Raw genomic sequence first — 21835 nt, 5'->3', positions numbered from 1 at the left:
ACGCAGCGCGCCAGGGCCGAGCCTGGGTCTGCTTAGGCGGCTCTGCCCTGCCCCTCCTCAGCCCGTGGAACCTGTCAAGTGGCTGGCTCGCATGACTTTAAGTTTCTGCCATCTAGAGGGCGGACGCGGGAAGCTCGCTTTGAAAAGGCCAAGGCGTCCCCCCCCACCCCCCCTCCCCAGGGCTCAACCTCCGGCAGGGGAGTGGAGCCAGCCCACCCCAGCGTGTCCCTGCCCACAGCCCGGGAGGCCGGCCCCTCGAGGGGCCGCTGCCCAGGCCCAGCAGCCCCTGGTCCGGACTCCAGGGGCGTGGCTTCCTACCACCTGGGGGGGGGGCGGAGCACGGAGGCTGTGAAGCCCAGGCCTTGGAGCCTGCGAGGCTGCCCTGCTCACCCAGCGGCCCTGGCGGGTCTTGGACTCCCCCCGCAGCCTCTGCAGAGACCGGAGGCGGGGACACCCCCTCTGGAGCACGGGCCTGTGCGGAGGGCAGGCTCCCTTGGGGCGCCACGGGTCCCTGCTTGGCGGGGGGCACAGGGCTGGACACCACCTGACCCTGCGGCTGTGGCCCTGATGGCTTGTGGGGCGAGGACCGCGCCGCTTCGGGCGGCAGAGCCGACTCCCCGGCGGCTCCACCCTGGGCACGCGTCGTGGTCGGCAGGCCCCAGGCTCACGGCGCGCTGGCCCCGGGCAGACTGGCTGAGGGGCGGCCCTGGAACCGGCGAAGGACCCAGCTGCCGAGCGCGGGGTGGGGACGGGCTGGGTCCGGCGGTGCTGCCCGGGGCTCACACGGGGTCCTTGCTGCGGACCTGGCCGCGCGCCTGCCACCGGCAGGAGCCGCCCCGGGCCCCCGGGGGCGAGGTGGCACTGACGGCGGGGTTGCGAGGGCAAGGCGGGCGCAAGGGCCTCCTGCTGGGAGGGAGGCGGTCGTGAAGGAGACAGCACCCCCACCCCCCTGCGGGCTGCGGCTGCCGAGAGAACCACGTCCACAGCAAGCCCTGTGGCGCGTCTGCTGGCGGGGAAGCTGGTGTCTGGAAGCCCCCACCAGCAGGGGGCGCTAGCCTGGATGGGCAACACCCAGGCCTCTGGCTCCAGGCAGCAGCCGGGGAGGAGGCCTTGGTGGACCACGCAGGCTTTCCCGGGGGCTCTGTCCCCAGCCTCTGTTCCCTCCTCCAAGGACGCCTGGGGCGCCCTCCTGCCCCACCTGCCCTGCGGGTGTGCAGAGCGCGAAGGACCGTGAGCCCCCACCGCGGTCCCTAAGGGCGCGCCCGAGCTGAGGCAGGCAGTGCAGGCCCGAGGTGCCCCGACCCAGGCCCTCAGGCCCCCTCGGCCCCACACGGTGGCCCACGGCACCTTCAGGCCTCCGTGTGCCTCTCTGCGCAGCAGACCACAAGCCGAGCCTCTGAGCCAGGATGCGTTTCAGAACCGGGGGCGTTCTGTCTTCGTTGTGGGCTTTTTGTGCCCAGCGCAGGGCTGTGCTGTTTTGCCCGTTTGTGCAGCTGGAATGCCGACTTTCCGCCAGACCCCGCAGCAGTTGCAGGTGTGGTGGGGAGAGACCAGTCACTGCACAGCGGCCCACGCTTGTGGCCTGGCTGGCTCCGCGCCTCACGATGCCCAGATGGCCAGGGAGGACTCCGCTGGCCACACTCGCAACCGGTGAGCCGGGCGGGTGGCAGCCCTGCCCCTCCCGCTGGTGACCTGCATGTGCGCCCAGGCCCTGTGCTGCATGACAGGTGGGCAGTGGCCAAGGGTCCCGGGTGCTTCAAGCTTGCGTCTTGCTCCCTAAACCCCAGCAGTGTCTCAGAGACTGTGGCTGCCCGCCCCCTACCCCCGCCCCCTTCAGAGGCCCCACCCCGTGGCCTGGAGATTGTGAAGCAGAGGCAGGCGGTCAAATTTCAACTTTATTTGGCCAATGTGTCCAATTCCAATCTTGTGGTAGAAATGCCTGAAGAACTGCCGACAGCCGACTGGGTCAGCATCCCTGGCTGTTGCCCAGCCTGGAAGCGGGGGGCCGGGCTCCGCACGGCATGGCCAAGGTGGGACAGACAACCGGAGTTGGAGCAGCTGGGGGCCAGCTCTGGGAGGGACCTGACCTGGCCCTGCCGGTGCCCACGGCCCCTCCGTCACGGTGGGGCCCCAGCGGCAGAGGCCTGAAGCCCCCATTAACCTGATGACGCAAGAGCCACGCGCAGTCACGGCGACACTGGCACAGGTGAGGGGCCTGTCCAGCCTGGCGCGGTCCCTCTCCACGCAGGGGACGTCTGTCTCCAGGGCGGCCCGGCCAAGGTGGGACAGACACCCTGACATCCCAAAATGTCTAAAAACCCCGCAGGCGGCATCTTGTTGAAGTGATAGAATAATGAGCCTAACAGGAAGGCGACATTGCCAGAGGGAGACTCCAAAACATTTTAGCGAGCGCTCTGGACAAAACTGTGTACAAAAAAGTACATCACAATAAAAAAGGCCACCTAGACGGGCTGGCCTGGAGAGCGGTCCCTTCCAAAACCTGAAAGCAGAGGGAAGAGACGGGGTTAAATGTACACGTGTGTTAGGGCGAAGTGTTGCTTCAGAAAGTTCCCTGCATTTCCGATTGGGGCTCCATCCTCCCAGGAGGGCGCGCGGCCGGAGGCGCTGCTGCGGGGGGCCTGTCGGGGCGTTGGGCTGGTCTCCGCCTCACAGTTCGTCTTTCACAGCTTTGTGGTCCTCGTCCTCCTCCAGGTCAGGCTCCTCCGCTTCCTCCAGGTCTTCCAGGTCCTGGGTCGGAGGGACCAGGCGGGCGCGGAGGTCAGGGCCCGCCCCCGACATCTGCACACCGGCCTCCCCCCACGCAGACCCCGCCCCCTCCGGCCCTCAGGCCCTCACCCAGCGCCGTGGCCGAGCGGCTCTCTCCCCAGGGCTGCCGGGGCCCCTGCTGGCCTGAGCCGACTGTGGCAACCGCTCTCGCCACCAATGTCCTGCTCGTCACCAGCCCCATCCCCACCACGCCCCCTCGTCTTGGGACCAAGCCTGACGTACCCTCTGCTCCCCCAGAGCTGACCACAACTGACATGGGGAGCCTCAGGCAAGGGGCTGGGGAAGGACAGGAGAGGCCGGCAGGGAACCGAGTGAGACAACCTCGGAAGCAAACACCAGCGCTGCGACGCCCTTGCACGCCGCCCCGCGCACGCGTGCTGAGGGGAGGGGAGGCCCTCCAGCCCCGTGCCCGTGTCCGTGGGCCCACACACCGGGCCCTGAGGCACCACTTACGTCGTCATCCCCTGCCCCGTCCTGGCCACCGCTCTCCAGAAACTTCTTAAAACCGTCTAGCGTCCGCTCCCCGTTGTAATCGATGACCTGTGGGGAGGGCGATGAGAGGCCGACCCCGGGCAGCGCCTCCCCCGCCCCATAGAAAGCGGGGGCTTCAAGGGCGGCCCCGCTGCGCCCCCCGCACCCGCCCTGCCGCCCCAGGCGCACCGTCCGCTCGGCGCCAGCGGGGAAGAACTTGAGCGTCGGGAAGCTGTGCACTTTGACGGCCTCCACCTCGTTGGCTGTGGAGTCCATCTTGGCGATGACGATGTTTTCGTGGTCCTTGTACGTCTCTCCCAGCTTATCCCAAATGGGAGCCAGCTGTTTGCAGTGGCCGCACCACGGGGCGTCTGGAAGCGTCAGAAGCGAGCAGGGCTGAGTCCCGCGGGGCCAGGGGGCCACCCCCGCCCGGGCGCCCACAAACCCAGGGCGAGGTGCACTCACAGAACTCCACAAACACGTTCTTCTTCTCGTCAAAAGCAACCTCTTCAAAGTTCTTCCCCACCAACACTTTCACAGGCTGCTTGTCCCAGTCCTCGGGCAGCTCCTGGCTCATCAGGTGGGGCTGGAGGGCGGGGGGCGGGGTCAGGGATGCGGCGCCCACGGCCCCAGCCCACAGGCCCAGGGCGCCCCCGCGCTCCCCGCGGAGTGGGGCAGCATCGGCCACTCTCCCGCTGCCAGCGGTCTGCCCTCAGGGTCTCCCGGCCCGGGCACAGCGCGCACCTTGATCTTGCCCTCCAGGAAGCGGCGGCAGAAGTCCGCGATCTTCTCTGCGGTCAGCTCGTCCGACTCGGGCTTGTACTTGGTCATCTCCTCCTCCAGGGTGATGAGGCGCACGGCGGGGCACTCCTCCTTCTTGAGGCCGAAGAACTCCAGGATGCGCTGGTTGTCGCTGTGGTCGCTGTCGATGAATATGAACAGGATCTTGGGGGAGAGACGGCGCGTTGAGAACAGCCGCAGGGAGACGGTGCGGCCGCGCCTGCAGCCGCACGGCAGCCACAGTCTGACCCGGCTCCGACCCTGCGGACCCCCCGGCTGCCCCCGCCCCGAGGGCCTGGACCCCAGGGCAGGGTGTCCCCACGCCGGAGGCAGCCTCGGCTGCGCCCGCAACCTCAGGGGGGCCACGCACCTTGCCCTTGAAGCCCTCGGCGGCTTTCTTGAAGTTGCTCAACTTGCCGTCGTAGTCAGACACGCTCTTCGGCAGGAACAGCAGGATGTGAGTCTTGATTTCACCTCCGAAGATCTTCGGGGCTGTCTGCGTTAGGAGCACAGGTTACTGGGTCTCAGCTGCGCGCTGAGCTATGGAGGCAAGATACTGGCTCAGCGGCCCCAGCACCGCAGGGAGCCTGGATGGCGATGGGTACTATGCAAGCGGGGTCCCCAGGACCCCCCAAGGGACAGGCCCAGCACCTGCTCAGTGAACTCGATGACCAACGGCAGCTGGTTGTGCTTGATGAAGTCCAGCAGCTTCTCCTTGGTGACCTCCCCCTCAAAGTCATTCCGGCCTTCGTCAAACTGTGGGCAGAGAGGGCGCCCTGAGCACCGAGGGCTCCGCGAGGGCGCCCGCATCCCCCGCGTCCCCCGCCAGCTCGGCTCGGCCCTGCACCGCGGCCTGGCGGCCCCCACCCTGCGCCGCGGGCTCCTCAGCAGCCGGCAGGGCACGGCCAGCCCTGGGGCGGCAGCGCTGGAGGACACTTTCATCGACGCGCTCAGCTGTCACTAGGTGTCACGTGCCTCCCCCTGCCTCCCCCAAGGCTGCAGGACACGTGGCGTCACAGCTGCTGAGGGCACACCAGGCGGCCCGCAGAGACCTAAGACACCATTCCAGCATTTAACCACTGCCCAGGGAAAATTAATGTTCATAGAAATGTTACTTTTTGATAACATGTAGGTAGTTCATTGTTGTTACTTTAGAGTGAACTACATTTATTAAGTTTTAAAAATTTCTCAGTTTTAACTTGTAACATAATAAAAATCAACGAGCCCCGGCTGGTGTGGCCCAGTGGACTGACCGCCGGCCTCTGAACCGAAGGGTCACGGGTTCGATTCCTGGTCAGGGCACAGGCCTGGGTTGTGGGTCAGGTCCCCAGTAGGGGGCGTGCGCAAGGCAACCCAGTGTTTCCCTCCCTTCTCTAAAAATAAATAAATAAAACAAGAACAACAACGACAAAGAAAGCCAGGACCCCCATCAAGTCCTGGAGCCACAAATGGGGGGGGGCCACCTGACACAGGTGTGTCCTGGGCTCAGAGACGCTCGGGCGGCAGTTTGTGGGGGCCCCCGCCACCCCCCTCACCACCCCTCAGCTCTCAAGCGACTGAGGGGAACTGCAGGCCTCTCCTCTCTGCTCACTCCTCCTCGCACTTCTTCCAAGGGGCCTCCAGAGACGCAGGCGGCCACTTCCCGCCGCCTGTCCCACACGGACCGCACCCCGGGCCAGGCCTGCTCCCCACCGGCTGACGGGGAGGCCGCTCTACCTTCCCCAAACCCGCGAATGCAGGGAGGCTGGGAAGGCAGAAGCGCGGGGCAGGAGGGGGCTGGCTGCGCCCGGCCACCAGCGGGAGGCCTGGCCCGGCCCCTTGGCCCCTGGGGGCAGCCAGCCTTGCCTGCCCAGTTTCTGCCCAGTTTGGCGCAGGGCTGCTGTTCTCTTGAGCCACAGTCTTTCCAGTATCGTTGCCACATTACACCATGTTCACCCTCTAATTTGGTAAAGAGCAAACAGACACTGTCATTTACCTGGGGACAGCCACAGGCGGCCAGCCCTGCCCTGCCACAGGGACAACATCACAAAAAGGCTGGACAGCGCAGGTGGCGGGGAGCCCACCCCCACAGACAGCAAAGGACAGCGAACATCAGGACCAGACACGGGGTGCTTGGCTCTCAAGCCCACGGTCCAAGCCCCGTGACACAAGCGCCCTCACAGGCTCGAGGGCTGCGGGCGCCACACGAAGGCCCAGCGCCCGCTGGGGACCCGGGGTGACGAGCCCGCAGGGAGGGGAACGAGCGAAGGCTCAGAAAGGCAGGGGCCATGGGCTGGCGGCAACCCGAGGGGCCGTGGGCCTCGTCCCCACGCGGGCTCTGCACCCGGCGCGGCTGTGCCCAGCCTGTGCGGGCACATACAGCAGCTCCAAGCACCGGGGTTTCTGCAGAACGAGAAACATCAGCTCTAACCTTCAAGGACACGCGACGACCAAAACCCGCACCCTCAACGTAGAGAGCGAGGGAAAAGAGCGGCCGGACAGGCCTCAAAGCCTCAGAGAGCGGCCCTCAACCGAGACAAACTTCCTGAGGAGCCGTGGGGCTCTCTCACCAACACCCACTCAGCCTCACCCAACGCCTGGCGGCCCCTCCTCCTCAGGTGGCGGTTGTAATTTCCCAGCGAGTCTGCAACGACAACTAACCGGTCAATCCTCCTCCCTTCAGCGGACAGAGGGTCTCCACCCAGGAAAGAGAGTGCACGTAAGGCTTGTTGGGTTCTGCCCAGGAAGGTCTCTGGAACCACCCCAGAGACAGACAGACAGACAGACAGACACACACACACACACACACACACACACACACACACACTGCCCCCCGCCCAGGCTGCCCAGGCGGAACGCAGGGCGCCCAGCAGGTCTGGCCGAAAGCTCCGTCCCAACCCTCCCCCGGAGCCGGACGCCAGCTCCGCGCTCACACTGGGTCCGCGCCGCGCCCTCTCTAGCAAACCAGACAGCAGCCCTGTCTTCACCCCGAAGACATGCGTCCCGCCTCCGGGCCCCTGCCACAGCCTCCTCCCTGCCCGCACTCTGCACGCGCCTTTTACCCCCCAGTCCAGGGACGGCCCTGATCCAAGACCAGGGGCGCTTGGCTGCCTCCCCTCCTTCCCACTGCTTGGCGGCTGAAGTAAAAGGCAAAGACCCACACAAAAATCGACCAACAAATGCATAAATAAGTGGAACACACTGCTTCTCTTCCTCTCTAAAATCAATCAATAAATTTTTTTTAAGAAAACACAAAAGAGCCCTGGCTGGTGTGGCTCAGTGGATTGAGCAATGCCTGCAGACCGAAGGGTCGCCGGTTCCATTCCCAGTGCAGGGCACAGGCTGGGGTTGTGGGGCCAGGAAGGGGCGTGCGAGAGGCAACCACACAGGAATGCTTCTCTCCCTCTCTCCTCCCCCTTCCCCTCTTAATCTTAAGGGAACAACAACAAAAAAAGGACAAAGAGTGTGCCCCCTGCCTCTCCTCCCCTCCCCGCATGGGGAAGGCGCGGGCATGGGTCCCGCTGCGTTCCAGCAATGGCGCAAAGTGGCAAGGACGCCAACAGCCCCTTAGGAAGAGGGGGACACCAGGACCAGGCCCAGGGAGCGCCTAGTCCATGCCTGGGGGAAGGAAGTTTCAGAAGTAGAAATAATGTTGCACCACACACAGTGTAGCTAATGCCAGGGAACTACTTAGAAACGTTAGATTGCACACTTGTTACTTTGTCTCCAGACTGACACTCCAGAGCGACCTCGCCCGCACAGAACGCTGCCCAGGAGACAACAAGGGGCTGAAGGGCACTGTGGAGTGGCACTTAGGGCCTGATGTTGCACAACGGGCCCTGATAACTGCCGGGCCGGCGGGCTGGCACCCTCGGGCAAGGTCCTCGAGGAACGTTCAACGACAGGAAGGCAACACCGGCCCAGCCCAGCCCAGCGTCCCCACCCCCCACCCCGGCCAGGCAGAGTTGCCCAGGGCCACTCACCTTCTTGAAGAGGACGACCCCATCCTTGGCCAGCTGGTATTTGGAGAACACGTCACTGTTGGACGTGATCCCAAAGGGCACATCATCCACGGCCTCTGCCGCCAGCAGGAATTGCTTGGCCGAGTCTGACTCCGCGTCCTGGGGAGAAGAACCGGAGGTGGCGGCACCGCCAGCGCCGAGGACCCCCGCCCGGGGCAGCGGCCGGGCGGGCCACAGTGCCCGGCCCCAGGGGCCTGTCCTCCGAGGACATGGGTGAGGAGACCCGAGATGAACCCCGAAGTCTCTACCTTGAAGAAGCCGATGACCGTCACCTCGCTGGACTCCACCAAGGCCTCTGCGGCAGCCGTGCCAGGCAGTGTGGTGGCCGCGGGGCCCGTGCGCTTCTTCAGCCAGTTCACAATGTCGTCGGCTTCTCTGCCAGCTGCACCCAAACACATGCGGGGTCCCCCTGAGGCTGGGCCACACTCCCACCGCCCCATGCACCCTGCCCGGAGCTCCCCGCCAACCCTGAGCAGGACAGCCTCTCGCCAACAGGCACCTGCCTCGTCCACACGCCTGTGAGGACTCGGCTAAAAAGGCTTTCAGCGTGGGGGGCAGCGGCTGCCTCTGGCTCACAGGCTCACAGGCCGTTTTTCTTCTCTAACCCTTCGCGTTTTCTAGCTGCCCTTGGCGTCTGCATTCACCAATCACACAGACCCTCCGGTGACACCCCATGGGCTGTGTCTCAACTAGAGATGGGCTAAAGTTGTTTTTACAAGTCATCCCTGATGCTAGTTTCCCCGTAAAAACAGGCTGAACCCCATCCTGCCTCCCTTGCCCGGGCTGGTCAAGCACCCTCGCCCTTCACAGCTCCCGGGCTAGCGAGCTGTGGGTCGCCTGGGCAGCATCCGGGGTGGGGGGATGGAAGGGAAACGCCTGGTCCTCCTGAGATGGCGCCTGGCCGCCTGGTTTGCTGAATCTCACGTTTAAAATTAGTTTCCGCTGCTCTGACCGATGTGGCTCGGTTGATCGGCTTTTATCACGCAAACCGAAAGGCCGCTGGTTCGATGCCCAGTGAGGGCACAGGCCTGGGTTGCAGGTTCTGTCCCAGGTCAGGACGCACATGAGAGGCAACCGATTGATATTTTTTCTCACATGGATGTTTCTCTCCCTTTCTTCTTCCCTTCCCCTCTCTCTAAAAATAAATAAATAAAGCCTTTAAAAAGGTAAGAGAGTCAAGTTGTCAGCGCCAGGTGGAACGGGGAGGAGCCTCATCTACGAAACCCACGGGTCGATGACAGGGTCAGGGTCACTGCAGACAAGGCACCTCCTGTCCCAAAAGTGAACACAAGCAAAAATGGGGCTACCGAGCCCTGGCTGGGCGGCTCAGTTGGTTAGAACATCGCCTCGCGAGCCTGACCCCTGGTCAGGGCACACGCCCAGGCGGCAGGTTTAATCCCTAATCCCCAGTCGCGTGCATATGGGAGGCAATTGATCGATGTCTCACATCGATGTCTTTCTCTCTCTCTTCTCTCTCTCTAAAATCAATAAACACATCCTTGGTTGACAACTTAAACAAAAACAACAAACGGAACCAACACACAGCACCCCAGTGAGGCCGGAGCTGCTGACGTCAGAATTGACGAGCCAGGCAGCTCCACAGAATTCTGACAGCCGAGCCACAGAACCGGTTCTACAGACAAGAGTCTCCTGTTGTCACAGGTACTGCCTGGGTGACAAAGGGGCCCAGCCCCGTGCAAGCAGCGTCACAGTGAGCAAGCAGCCGCTGAGGGCTGGGGCGGACGGAGCTGGGCTCAGATTCGAGTTCTGCCCAGCAGCGGGGAGCCGGCCGCCTCAGCCCCAGCCACAGCCCTGCCGGGGAGGCCCGCAGCACCGGCCTCGTGGCCGGCACAGCTGGTGGCGACACTGCCCTCGCCACTCTAGCCTCCACCCCTGGCCTGCGGCCCACCCCCAGGACGGCCCTCTCCACTTGGAAAGTTCTTCCAGGATGAGAGCTTTCCTCGGAGGCTGAACTAGAGCCCAACCGAGAGCTGGGTCCAAGGACAGGTTCCCCTCCACGTTTCTGAAAATGGGCCTCCCACCCCTCAGGCGTCTTCCAGGGCCTGCGGGCGAAGGCGGATGAAGGCAGGCAGCAGGGCCACACCTGTGTACTCCCGGGGGGAGGCTGTGTCTCCGTTCTTGAAGAACTTGATGGTGGGGTAGCCGCGGACGCCGTACTGCTGGGCCAGGTCGGACTCCTCTGTAGCGTCCACCTTCGCCAGTCTGATCTCGGAGCCTTCGGCCTTCAGTTTCCCAGCTGCTTTGGCGTACTCGGGGGCCAGGGCTTTGCAGTGGCCACACCAGGGGGCATCTGGAAGGAAAGTGAGACGCTGGAAAGCACTGGACCCAGCTCCCTGCTTCCCTCCTCCTTGGGCACTTCCCTCCCTGAAAACCTTATCTGCTCAGCAAGATAACCCCTCTCAACGTACAAGGCTGAGCTGATAGCTGAGCACTCTTGGGCAATATGGGGACAGAGGCCATGAATGACAAACCGACACCACTTCCTACACTGCCTTGTCACCATTCAGCACAGAAGACAAGCTCTATAATAATGAGCAACTTCCTATTACCTGCATGCAGGCAATGAGGCAGACCTGTCCTTAGATTTTCCCTCTGGGAAAGCTGAGAAGTTACGAAGTCAAGGCCTCCCACTAAGACCTACTCACAAATACGTGATGCACATCTGTGCGCACCTGCCTTTGGCCTCACGTTTACAACTGGCTCGTTATACTGCGGGGACACGGCTGCACCTCTTAGCCAAGGGTAGCAGCTGTGTGGAGTCTAGGACCTCCGCCCCAAGCAGGCAGCTGTGTGGAGTCTAGGACCTCCGCCCCAAGCAGGCAGATTGCACGCACTTATAGACGCCAGGTCTGGGCTCTGGAGGTAGCTGTCACCGCTGGGGCAGCGCAGGCAGGGGTCTGGGCCCTGGGGGTTCCTTTGTATTCATGGACTGGCAGAGCGATCCTGCCATGTGGATGTCAGACACAAAAGCAGTCCTGGCTCTCAGCCCACATCACCCCGAGGGTCCAGCTCGGGCAGGGGGGATGTCCCCAGGACACCTGCAGCGCAGGGACATTGACAGCAGGGCTGTGGGCTGCCTTCTCCCAGGAGGAGCCAGCCTCCGCGGGGCTAGGAATCAGCGTGTCCAGGGACAGACGGAACGCTAACAACCCGAGGACCCCGGCCCACTGCAGGGCTGGGGAGAGTGAGTGGGGACGGGCGCCCGCCCCTCTGTCCCCCGGACCTCTCGGTCCCCGCGCTCCCCGACCCGCGCCCCCAGCCCTCCGTGCCCTGGAGCCCGCGGCGCCCCTCGGTCGCCGTCCCCACCCCGCGGCGGCGGCGAGGCCCGGGCAGCACTCACAGAACTCCACCAGCAGGTACTTGTGGGCCGCCAGCGCCTCCTCGAAGTTGCCCTTGTTGAGCACCAGGACGTGGTCCTCCTCCTCGGGGTCAGCGCCCGCGCCGGTCAGCACGGCCAGAGCGGCCAGGGCCAGGGAGAGCAGAGAGCAGCGCAGCATGTCGACAGCAGATGCGGCGCTTCGGTTGGCGCCGCCGGACAGCGAGGCCACGAGAGCGCGCGCCCCCCGCCTCGCCCTTATAAAGCCGGCCGCCGCGCGCGTGCCCGCCCGCCCCCGCCCCCTATTGGCCGGCGGATTCCGGGGCCCGCCTCCGCCGCGCCCGGAGTGGATGTCCACACTGCCTCCGGCCCGGATTCGGAAGAGCTCCGCGGGACTCCATTGCCCTCGCCCGGAATTGGCCGGGGAGCTCGCGCTCGCACTCTAACCCCGCCTCTCATTGGCTCTCGGCGGAGAACTTTCTCCCCCTCGACTTGTGACTGGTGGCTTTCTCCGACACTTTCCCCGGTTCTGGAATGGCTGCCACCTTCCGAGGCCCGAGCTCTGCGGCTCCTGATTGGCCAAGAGATGCGCGCACCTAGCGTAATCTTCGTCGAACGTGGCAGTGGGGCGGAGCCCCCCGCCGAGGGGCGGAGCCGCTCCTGTGTACCCGAAACCCCGCGTGTTGCATTCTTACTGGACCGCGTATCCGTGACTGGCACCGCCCCCCGGCTCCGGGGCTGACGCCACTTCCGGCGCGCGTGAGGCTCGTGAGGCGCCTGCCTTGGGCAGTCTGGGCTTAGGCGCGGCCCGGTGCTCGCGGGCTTTGGGGAGCCGGGGCGCTGCCAGCGGCGGCCGGTGGGACGGGGTGGGCCGCGGGAACTGCGCGCAGCGAGGCGAAGGAAGGGGAGGTTGGGCCGGTCCTCCTAAAGGTCCAGAAACGAGGGAATGGCCCCGGGGCCTCGCGCAGTCGTGCAAGTGCTGGAGCCGCCCGCGGACCGGGAGGACTGGGCGCCCGTTCGGGCGCCAGGCCCCAGGGACTGTCCCTTCCCCTCGGCTCCCTGGCCCTCCTAAGTTTCCCGAGGCTCCTCGGGCGCTGAGTAGCAGCCGCTGGAGGTGCCCGTCCCAGCACAGCTTCCTCCAGACGTGCGCTGTGCAACAGGTGGTCGCCTGCCACCCAGGCTGCTGACCGCCGGTGGGAGACGCGCCCTGAGTGTGACACACACGGGACTCGGGACAGTACGGGGAAAGGCTCGCACGATAGTCCTTAATGACCTTTATATTGACATGGTGGAATATTTAAAATTTAAAAAAAAAATTTAACATGGCTCCTCGGAAATTTAAATAGCGTAGCTCGCATCGTATTTCTGCTGAACGGTGGGCTGCAACGGGATTCGCGACCCCCCCTCTCCTGCTCACCGCCTCCACTTCCCCTCCCCCACTCCTCCTCCAGGAAGTTTTCCCCTTCATTTGCAGTCACTTCCTCCTTTGTGAACCACCGCCGCCACTGATATTAAGACGCATCAGTAATAGCTCGTCGGGAGAAGGGGAAATACTCCCACTTTAAATGTACACGTCGACTAACACCCTGACTTCAGGAATGGGGAAACAAAGAGTGCACTTATGCATAAGCCGCTCTCTGCTGTGCGGGACGCCTTCAAGCTAGAAGACCGGTTCCTGAAAGTCACAGCCAGCTTCTCCGTGCACCTCCCCCACTGCTAGGAGAGCAAGGGTCACCCCGGGGTGGCTGTACCTGCTGGGATACCCGTCTGCTCCCCAGGGGCGACCTCACCGGGCTGGGATTTTCTGCGGAGGAGGGCGATGAGCTCACGCCTCCTCTGGCGCCCACCTGCACCCCAGCGCAGTGGGGCGCGGTCCCCACTCCCAACATTTTTGTACTTGCCATGACCCCGTTTTACAGACCACAGTTCACGAGGGACATTGTGTACCATATGTGCGTCCTGAGTTGGTCTCATGCACCAACTGTGCAGGAGCAGCGAAGTGGGGGCCTCAGAAAGTTGGAGGCCTACGACCCCACCTTCGGGTTCGGTCAGTAGCTGGGTGATGGAGCTGCGGAGCTGCGTCCAGCCCGCGCCACACAGCCCGTTCAGTGGGACGCGCCAGCAGGCCTCAGCCCTGGGGGAGGGAGGGCTGCGGTCCCTCCTGCCCCGGCCGCGAGTTGAGTTGCCCTTGAAGGACGGGGCCTCCTGCCTCGTGGCTGTGGCTGTGGCTGTGGCTGTGGTGTCTGTGGACGGGCACAGCTGTTTCAGGATGTCCCCCTGGAGTCTCTCACACCCGGAGAAGTTGTCCATTAAACATTGGCTCAACTCTTGAGGGATTGTCTATTTTGATAAAGTAACTACTCTCAAAAATAGTCCTCAAATGAAACTGCTCCCTCCCCATCTGCAGTTGGGCAGGAGGTGTTGAGGGGTGAGGTGAAGGCTTGCAGGCACCCAGCTCCCCCGGCTGCTGACAGGCTGCTGACCTGCTCCCGCCTGCAGGCTCTGCCGAGCGGCAGTCGGGGTCGGGGGCAGTGCCTCGGGCGAGCTCCGGGTGGGAGCATTGCGGGAAGCAGGGCCCGGCGGACTGAGGTGGGCCTCGACTGCACAGGGGACAGCGTGGGCATGCAGGAGGTCCTCCTAAGTCGCAGTAATTGGTGATGAGTTTGTCACATAAGGGCCCTGATCTGGTGACTAATGGTAACGCCCTCCGTGGAAGGAGCGTTCACCTTGCGGTGCACGAGGAGGCAGAAGCCTGGAGGATGAGGGGGCAGAGGGAGGGTAGACAGCGGGCTCTGGTTTACTGGGGTGCGGAGGCCAGGCCCAGGGGCACCGGGTTGGACGGGGGGTCAGGGAGCAATCAGGAAGATCATGTTAGACTTGGGACCCGAGAGACACGTCATGCGGGTTCTATAGGTGACACCTCGTGTTACCCTGAACCAGGGCGGAGCCAGAACAAAGTCCTGGCTGTTGGCAGTGTGCCTGCACAACCTGGCACCCGGGGTCTGAGTTCACATGTCTGATTGAAGCTGGAAAAACGCAACAGCAGGCCTTTCCGCCTGATGGGGCCTCACAAGGCCCCCGCGTAGTAAACTGACCTCCGGCAGCACCCAGGTAGGGCCGCTGCCCCAGGGCCTGGCCTGTCCAGAGGCGGGGGACGTGTGCACGGGCGGCCACGTCTGACTTCGGCGGGCAAGGCCCGAGCTGGGGACCTCGCTGCCTCCCCACCCGAGCCAGCCTGCCGGGCCTGGGGCGCATGGTTCTGGGAGAGGCCCAGGAGGCTCCTCGCCCCGGCGGAGTGGAGGGCCGAGGCCCGAGGCCCAGGCTGCTTCCTGGGGCTGCTCTTGGCGCTGTCTGGGCCTGCAGCTGCAGGGAGCACCCTTTTGTCCTGTTGCCCGGCACAGGGCCCAGCCTCCAGGATCCCACGGCAGTCCTGGTGAGTGGGCTGGAGATGACCGGCCCCGTGGGAGCCGCCCTGGCACGGGCATGTGGACGCTGACCTGTGGGGCAAAAAGGCGCCTCCTAGCCCGCCCCTGCTGGCAGGGCTAGCCTGCTGATAAGCGCTGGGAGGGGGGCCGGCCCAAGGGGGTGGCCGGGGCCGGGCTCCAGGGCAGCCGCGTCCTGGCCCCCTGCCTGTGACACAGAACCACTGTAACTGGCTCGGGCCACAGAAAGAGAGCAGATTTCAAAACCCAAGTCAGTCCAGCTGAAGGGGTTTCTGGAACCCATCCTCTATGTGGGCCTGGTTTACCCACCTGCCCCTTTCCACTCCAGGGCTGGCAAGGGTGTCAGTACCTGGGTGCCCTCAGGGGTGGTGCTCAGAGGCGGCAGCGCCCTCCCTGCCATCCCGGGTGCCAGAGACGCTGCTGGCCAGAGGAGCAGGTGGGCAAGTGTGCCTGGCCTCTGGCGGCCCTTGAGGGTGCACCGGCCCTGGGCACTGTTGGCTCCACCCTCTACCACCCCCCCCCAGGTCATTCCTGGGACTGGTCACCCCAAGCATCGCCTCTCCTGGAGCTTCGTCTCCAGCAAGGTTTCTTCCCATTCTTTGGGGTCAGGGGCTTGACAAGCCAGCTGGACTTTGACCTGGCCCGGGCCTGGCTGTGCACTGCCGCCCCCAAACTCGATCCTTGGTCCTTTCGGGAGTTCCCAAGTCTGAACCGCCCACAGGGCACACTGGGCACACTGGGCCCGGCGGGCTGAAGCAGGGCTTTCAATCAGGGCAGGGCTAGGCTGCCACACCTTGGCCCTGGGGACAGCAGAGGAATGGGCCCCGCCCTCCTTCCCTGCCCAGAGACCAGCAGCAGACACCTTGGCTCCTTCAAGGGGGTTTATTTCCCGGTCAGAAGAGGAAAAGCAGGGACGGGTTTCTGTGCCTCCCAGCCGGGGCCTGACCTGGGAAGGAGGCACTGGGGGCAGCTCCGACTGCGCACGCTTGGTCCCACAGTTGTCCTGGCTGGGTCCAGGGAGGGCCTGCCAGGGATGGTGGCTCGGAGCCTGGGGGCAGAGGCGGCAGGCCGGCAGGCCCAGCGGACGGCACGTATGGAGGCAATAAATACTGACAGGCCAGGCGTGCCACTCCAGGCCAGTGGGCCCGGATGGGACAAGTAAGGCTCGGCCGCTGGCTTTGTCTGCCGAAGGCTCTTTGCTGGGGCCGTCAGCTCTGGGTCTGGGTGCTGCCCACTGGGACAGAGAAAGCGAAGGCGTAAGATCACCCAGCCTCTCCGATGGGACTGGAGGCCCCTTGAGTTTTGGCAATTTGGCTTTCCCCAAGCCCCTGGAGCTGTCCCCACAGCCCTGGCTGGGAGAGGGGAGGGGGAAGGGGCTGGCCAGGCCCTGGCAGGCCGGGAACAGCAGCAGCACGTCCCGCGCCTCCCCAGCCACAGGGGCTGCGGATGGGGCGATGGGGACCGGGGGAGACCACATGCTCATGCAGACACAGGGATTAGAGGTTAGTGACGGCCCCCACAGCACACGTTCCACATGTTAAGGCATCATGGTTAGACGGGTACAGACAGCAATGGATGGACTGACCAGGGAGGATGACCGGCCCCCAAGGCCCCGTGTCATGCACCCTCCCCACCCCCCATTCTGGAGAGGGAACAGAACCACCGCGAAACCCAGGGGGGCCTGAGCGCTCTACTCCCTTGGGAAAGCCAGGGCCACTGGTCAGGTGAGGACAAGTAGGGGACCCTAGAGGGGTCCGGGGCGGGGGGAGGCCTGAGCTGCAGCCTCCGCCCCCACAGCACAGGCGGAAGCAGCAACGACACTAGACTATCCAGGAGGCTGGGGCCTGTGGGCTGGGCAGGAGGCAGACCGGGGGACGATGGCAGCGCGGGCCGGGGCCCCGTCAGCACTTTGGTATGGGGTCGGGGTCGGTGGGGGTGGGGGTGGGGCGCACACATCCCTCCGTCTGTCCGCCCTGCCCGCCTCCCGGGCCAGGCTCAGTCCTTCCAATCCTTTTTGATGGTGAGGTTCCACTCCCAGGACAGGTGGTCCGTCTTGTCGTCGTCTGTGAAGCGGGACTTGATGTTGTAGCTGCCGCGAGCCAGCATGCCCTTGGGTGCCTCCTCCATGGGGGTGAGGAACTCGTACTCCTCGGCCCGGGGCCCGTAGCTGCCCACCATGTAGTCGGTCTTGTCAACTGTGGCGCAGGGAGGCGGCGGTCAGCACGTGGGGTGCACGGAGAGCACACTCTGCCGTTCCCCTCCCCCTGCCAACCCCGCGCAGCCACCTGCGCTCTGCCCCTTCCCGCAGGCCAGCCTAGGGCCAGCCGGCGCCCACCCTCACTCACTCTTGACGCCTTTCCGGTAGGTGTGCTGGATATACTTCATGCCGGACACGATCTCTCGGTTCACCTGCAGGGGTGTCCCGAGCGGGGCTCAGCGGGGCTCTCTGGCCCCAGCCTCCCCGCGGCCCTCCGGGTGCCTCCGCCTTACCCGGAAAGAGATCTTTATCCGGTATTCCACACCCTCCTTCAGCACAAAGGACTGCTTCTTGAAGGCCTCCAGGTCACCTGTGTTTGGGAGGGCGTTGCAGTAGGAGGCTCAGCTCCGGGAAGCTGCTCCCCTGTGTGACTGCTCCTTCCACGACGGCCCCCTGACCCAGGTCCCTCCAAAGCCAAAGCCGGAGTCTTCCAAGACCCCTCGCCTGCGGTTCTTGCGTTGCCCGCGAGAGGGCGCCAGCTCTCCAGGAAATTATTTTCAGGGGAAGTGAGGAGGAGTGAGGCAGCGTCCCCCAGGGACCGAGGGGTAACACCCACCTGTCAGGTCCAGCTCCAGGGGGCCCGGGGCGCTGCTACACACCAGGGTCAGGCGGGTCACAATGACGTTGGGGACGTTGGGGTCTGTGGAGCGACAGCAGGTTACAGCTTCACCCGCTGGGCCTCCCACCTCAAGTACCCAACTTGCCGCCACCAGCAGGAGCAGCAACAGGAACTCGGAAGAGGCAGGGGCGACACCTCCCGCCCCGCCGGCCCACTCACCAGCCGAAACGGCCACTCGGCCCAGCAGGGCCTCCTTGTACTTGCGCAGGCTCTCATCGTCCTTGTCCAGCTCCTGGATCTCCTGGATGCTCTTCTGGGCCGGGGGCTTGTAGCTGACCGAGTGCTCGTCCTCCTCGTTCTCGGCCGCGATCTGTGCCAGCTGCTCAGCTGTGGGCTCCTGCTCGGCCATGCTCACCTCTGGCTGGTCTGGGACACCTGCGGAGGAGTGCAATGCGGCAGCCTGGAGGGGCCCACCGAGGCCCCCGCCCCGGGCAGGCCCCGCCGCCAACTAGCCAGGCGGCGGCGGAGCTGCCCCCGCAGGCCGAGCCCCTTATCTGCGCCCAGGGGGCGGGGCGCCTTCTGGAGCCAGAGGGCAGCTGCAGCCAGGGCTCATCCAAGGTCCCAACACAGGCTACTGAAGTGCAGACGGGCCACACGGAGCCTGCTGCGCTGCGACCCGCTCCGCACACCAGGCGAGTCTCCCCTCGCTCGAGGCGGCGGCAGCGCCAGTCCCGGCTGGCTGGCCCGGCCCCCCGGTGGAACCACCTCCAGATCTGCTGCGCCTTCTAAGCTCCCCAGGCCCTCGCCCCCAAGGACCCCCTTCTGCTGGACCAGGGACTCCTTCCGACCACGAAGGAAGACCTCTGTGAAAGACACAGGTTACGGGGCCAAGCCTGAGTCCCCCAGGTACGTCCCCAAAGGGCGCGCGAGCGCACGGCGTCTGCCCAGGTTCTCTCCGGTCGGGAAGGCTGGTGGGACCCGGAGCCGGGAACTGCTGCAGCCGCTGGGTGTTCCCGGGACCCTCTTTGTGGACCCTGGTGCAGGAGCACCTGGAGCCGCGGAAAGCTCAGGTCCCGCCTCCCGCCCCCTCTGAAACCCCTGAGGGAGTATCCGAAACCCCTCACATCCGTCCGGCCCGTGCAAGTCGGGTCAGGGCCCCACCGCAGACCGCCGGCTGCTACGCGAAGCCCGCGCCCGGACCTGCCCGCGTTACCAGATCCCACAAAAGGCCGCTGGAGACCCCGCGCGAGCGGGCCGGCCGCTGCAGGCGCGACGGGCCCGCCCGCTCTTCCCGGCCGCTCCCTCTGGAATTCCTCTAGAAGGCTCACGCCCTAACGCCACCAAGTGCGGCCTCAGGCGACAGGATCCTACGAGCGCGAAGCCGCGGCCCCGCACTTCCGCAAGGCCCCGCAATCTGGGCCGGGCGCGGGGCGGGGTAGGGTGGGGTGGGGCGCTCGGGGGATGGCAGAGACCGGGTGCGCCTTCCCCTAGGGAGGGGCGTCAGGCCTGGTCGCCGTCCACGCACACAGGCGGAGAGAGGGCGCCTCGGGGCACGAGCGGAGGCCACAAAAGACGCCTGCACTCGGCCGGCCCCGGGCCTGCGCCCCCCGCCCGCACGTGGAAACCCCTGCGTCCGGCGACCCGCCCTGCGCTTGGGCCGCCGCCCGCTGTCACCGCCGCCCCCGCCCACGCCCGGCGCAGATTCCCCCCGCACGGACGGGGCGGGCAAAGGCTTGGCCTCCGCCCCTCCTCCCCGCCGCCGCCGCGCCGCCGCCGCCGCCGCCCCCCGCTGGCGCTTACCGAGACTCGACCGCACCGCGCTCGCGCTCCCTCCCGCACGAAATGACGAACGTCTGCGCCCCGCCCGCGCGCGCCCGCCCGCCGGCCACTTCCGGGGTCACGTGACTTCCGCTCGCGCCGGGCGGGCCGGCAGAGGGCGCATGTGCGGCCGCCATCTTGTGGGTCCTACCTGGAGGGCGCGTCCCGCGTGGGCGGCGCGAGGTGCAGGGTCGCCCGCGAGATTCGGCCCTTTGGGGGCGTCAGCACCGTTTGCTGCGGACACTTTGCGGGTCCCGGGGCCCCCCGGCCAGTCTGCTATTTCGGGGAACGAGGCAGGCACGGTCTTACGTGCGCCCCACCTGGACGCCGTCGGCAAGGTGCTGTCACCGCCTGTAACGCGCGGGGACGTCACCCGGTGCGGGCTCGCGGCCCAGGTGCGGGGACGAGCGGACCGTGCAGCCGCGCGTTCGGCTGGGCCCAGCCGGGGCCCGCACGGGCCAGCGACGGCCGCCCTTCCCCCTGCCGCCATTGTTTCGCGCTGCTGAGCGTCCCCAGAGACCGTTCCTTCGAGCTCGCACTGAGCACTCACAGGACGCCCTCGGGTCCCGCCTGCTGAAGGCCCCGGGCCGGGGTCTCTCCTGGTGTTTAGACAACCCAGCCCTGAGTCAGGAGGCTTTGGCCTGAAAGAAGTGGCGAAGATTTACCCAAGCGGCTTGGGGTTCGCCCGCCGCAGACGCAATGAGGCCATGCCCGCAGTGTCCCAAAGAAGAAAGAAAAGCCGAGGATCCTAATAGCGAAAAGCACGTTCTCGGGGAGGATCAACCCTGCATTCCCAGCCTGTGGGTTGGCCCGAGAGGGCAGGCGGTCGGGCAGGCCCGCCGGGGTCCCGCCAATGCGAGTCAGGCGGGACACGGGTGACTTCCCTGAGCCCTTTGCAGGGCTGTCTGGGGCTGACCCTCCAGGCGTGGACGCACCAACGGAAATGTCACAAGTTTAAGCCCTCAGGCTAGAGAAATGAAACCGGTCGCTCACGCTCAGCCCGCTTGGTCCGCTTGACACTGTCCCGACTCCATTTTAAGTCAGCGTAGCCACACTTCATCTTGTTTTCCTCACGCACCTCGACGTCGCCCTCTGCCCTGCCATCCCCTGCAACAAACAAGGCTCAGTGGCCGGGTCACTCCCTGGGCCCCCCCACTGCCATTCTGCAGAGTCTGTGGCCTCTCCTCTGTCTCATGACATTTCATTCCAGACCAAGTCCGTGTCCTCGGACTCAGCACACCCGGGGAAGCTTGTCCCCGGGGAAGGCCTTGCCCCTCGTGATGCTGGAAGCCACTGGCACAGGTGACACGGTCGCTTCCAGGTTCTAGTCTCTGCACCAGTTTCATCACCTGGCGGAGCCGGCGCCCCCAAACCCGCACCTGGCTTCCCTTCTCCGCGTGGGGTGCAAACTCCTAAATGCTGCACACCGGACCGTGGGGAGGAGCTCCCCTCTTTCCCCCCAGCACCCGTAGAACTGTGACAACGTGAAAATGACTAATGGCTCCTTTAATGACACTTAAACTCCGTGAAGATGGGGCCTTCTGTCTGGTCTACCCTGCGTGGCAGGGAACCCAGGGCAGACACTTGTGACACACGCGTCCGCACACCCACTAGAGTGGGAAAGCATTTGGGCAATAGGACAATGTAAGGACTGACTTGTTATCCTTTGGAAAAATCTGTTTTTAAGGCACATTTGTGAACTTTCTATAAGAGTCACACTGTCTGCTTCACGTTCCACCAGCCGCGTGGAGGTGACCTGTGCGGCTCCCAAAGCCGCCTGCCCACACGCGGGCCTGCCCCGGGGGGCCCGGCTCCGGGAGGAGCCTGCTCTGAGGCCACCTAAGGGCCTTAAAAAACCCAAACTCTTCCTGAAAACGTCGAAAGTGTATGTCATCAGGCATCTCCCTGTGTGACAACGTGCCCTGGAGTTGAGCTGCTGGAAACAGGCGCCAGGCCCTGGCCAGTGTGGCTCGGTTGGTCGGCGTGTCGTCCCGGGAACTGAAAGGCTGCGGGGCCCATTCCCCGGCAGGACACACGCCTGGGTTGCCAGTCGGTCCCCGGTCTGGTGGGGGCATGGACGAGAGGAAACCAATCATTATTTCTCTTGCACGTGGATGTTTCTCTCCCTTCCCCTCTCTCAAACCAGTAACACAACCACCATTTATGATTTCCCATGGTTTCTGAGGACCAGGAAGCAGCCTAGCAGCTTAGTGGTTTGTGGTTCCGACTTTGGGTCTCTCATGGGGCCGTGGTGTCCAAGGCCATGCACCCCCCTGGGCAGGAGGCTCAGACGGACGGACGGACAGACAGGAGGAGCGGCGGGAACGGCAAGCTCTCCGGAAGAAGCTGCAGTGTCTCTCATGACGTGATCTCAGAAGTGCT

The 21835-nt window shown here is 64.9% G+C and overlaps 2 protein-coding genes across 2 annotated transcripts; both read right to left on the bottom strand.

Annotated features, from left to right (window-relative positions):
- Positions 1-1883: 1883 nt before the first annotated feature.
- Positions 1884-11610, bottom strand: P4HB (prolyl 4-hydroxylase subunit beta). Its single transcript, XM_054592928.1, has 11 exons — positions 11401-11610; positions 10144-10350; positions 8288-8421; positions 8001-8138; positions 4690-4794; positions 4409-4534; positions 4003-4203; positions 3724-3844; positions 3448-3629; positions 3241-3327; positions 1884-2748 (listed from the first exon to the last, which is right to left on the bottom strand). Exons 1-11 carry the CDS (start codon positions 11555-11557, stop codon positions 2668-2670), a joined length of 1539 nt encoding a protein of 512 aa, XP_054448903.1. The 5' UTR covers positions 11558-11610; the 3' UTR covers positions 1884-2667.
- A 5131-nt stretch (positions 11611-16741) lies between these two features.
- Positions 16742-19529, bottom strand: ARHGDIA (Rho GDP dissociation inhibitor alpha). The gene is made up of 6 exons (XM_054593000.1): positions 19436-19529; positions 17855-18070; positions 17633-17716; positions 17310-17386; positions 17165-17228; positions 16742-17014 (listed from the first exon to the last, which is right to left on the bottom strand). Exons 2-6 carry the CDS (start codon positions 18042-18044, stop codon positions 16815-16817), a joined length of 615 nt encoding a protein of 204 aa, XP_054448975.1. The 5' UTR covers positions 18045-18070; positions 19436-19529; the 3' UTR covers positions 16742-16814.
- Between the last annotated feature and the right edge of the window lie 2306 nt (positions 19530-21835).

This window comes from Pteronotus mesoamericanus, unplaced genomic scaffold (genome assembly GCF_021234165.1).
Source record: "Pteronotus mesoamericanus isolate MK-2021 breed Mesoamerican mustached bat unplaced genomic scaffold, CSHL_Meso_final scaffold_408, whole genome shotgun sequence".
NCBI lineage: Eukaryota > Metazoa > Chordata > Mammalia > Chiroptera > Mormoopidae > Pteronotus > Pteronotus mesoamericanus.
Note: the sequence above shows the minus strand (reverse complement) of the source record. Positions and strands in the feature narration are given on the sequence as shown.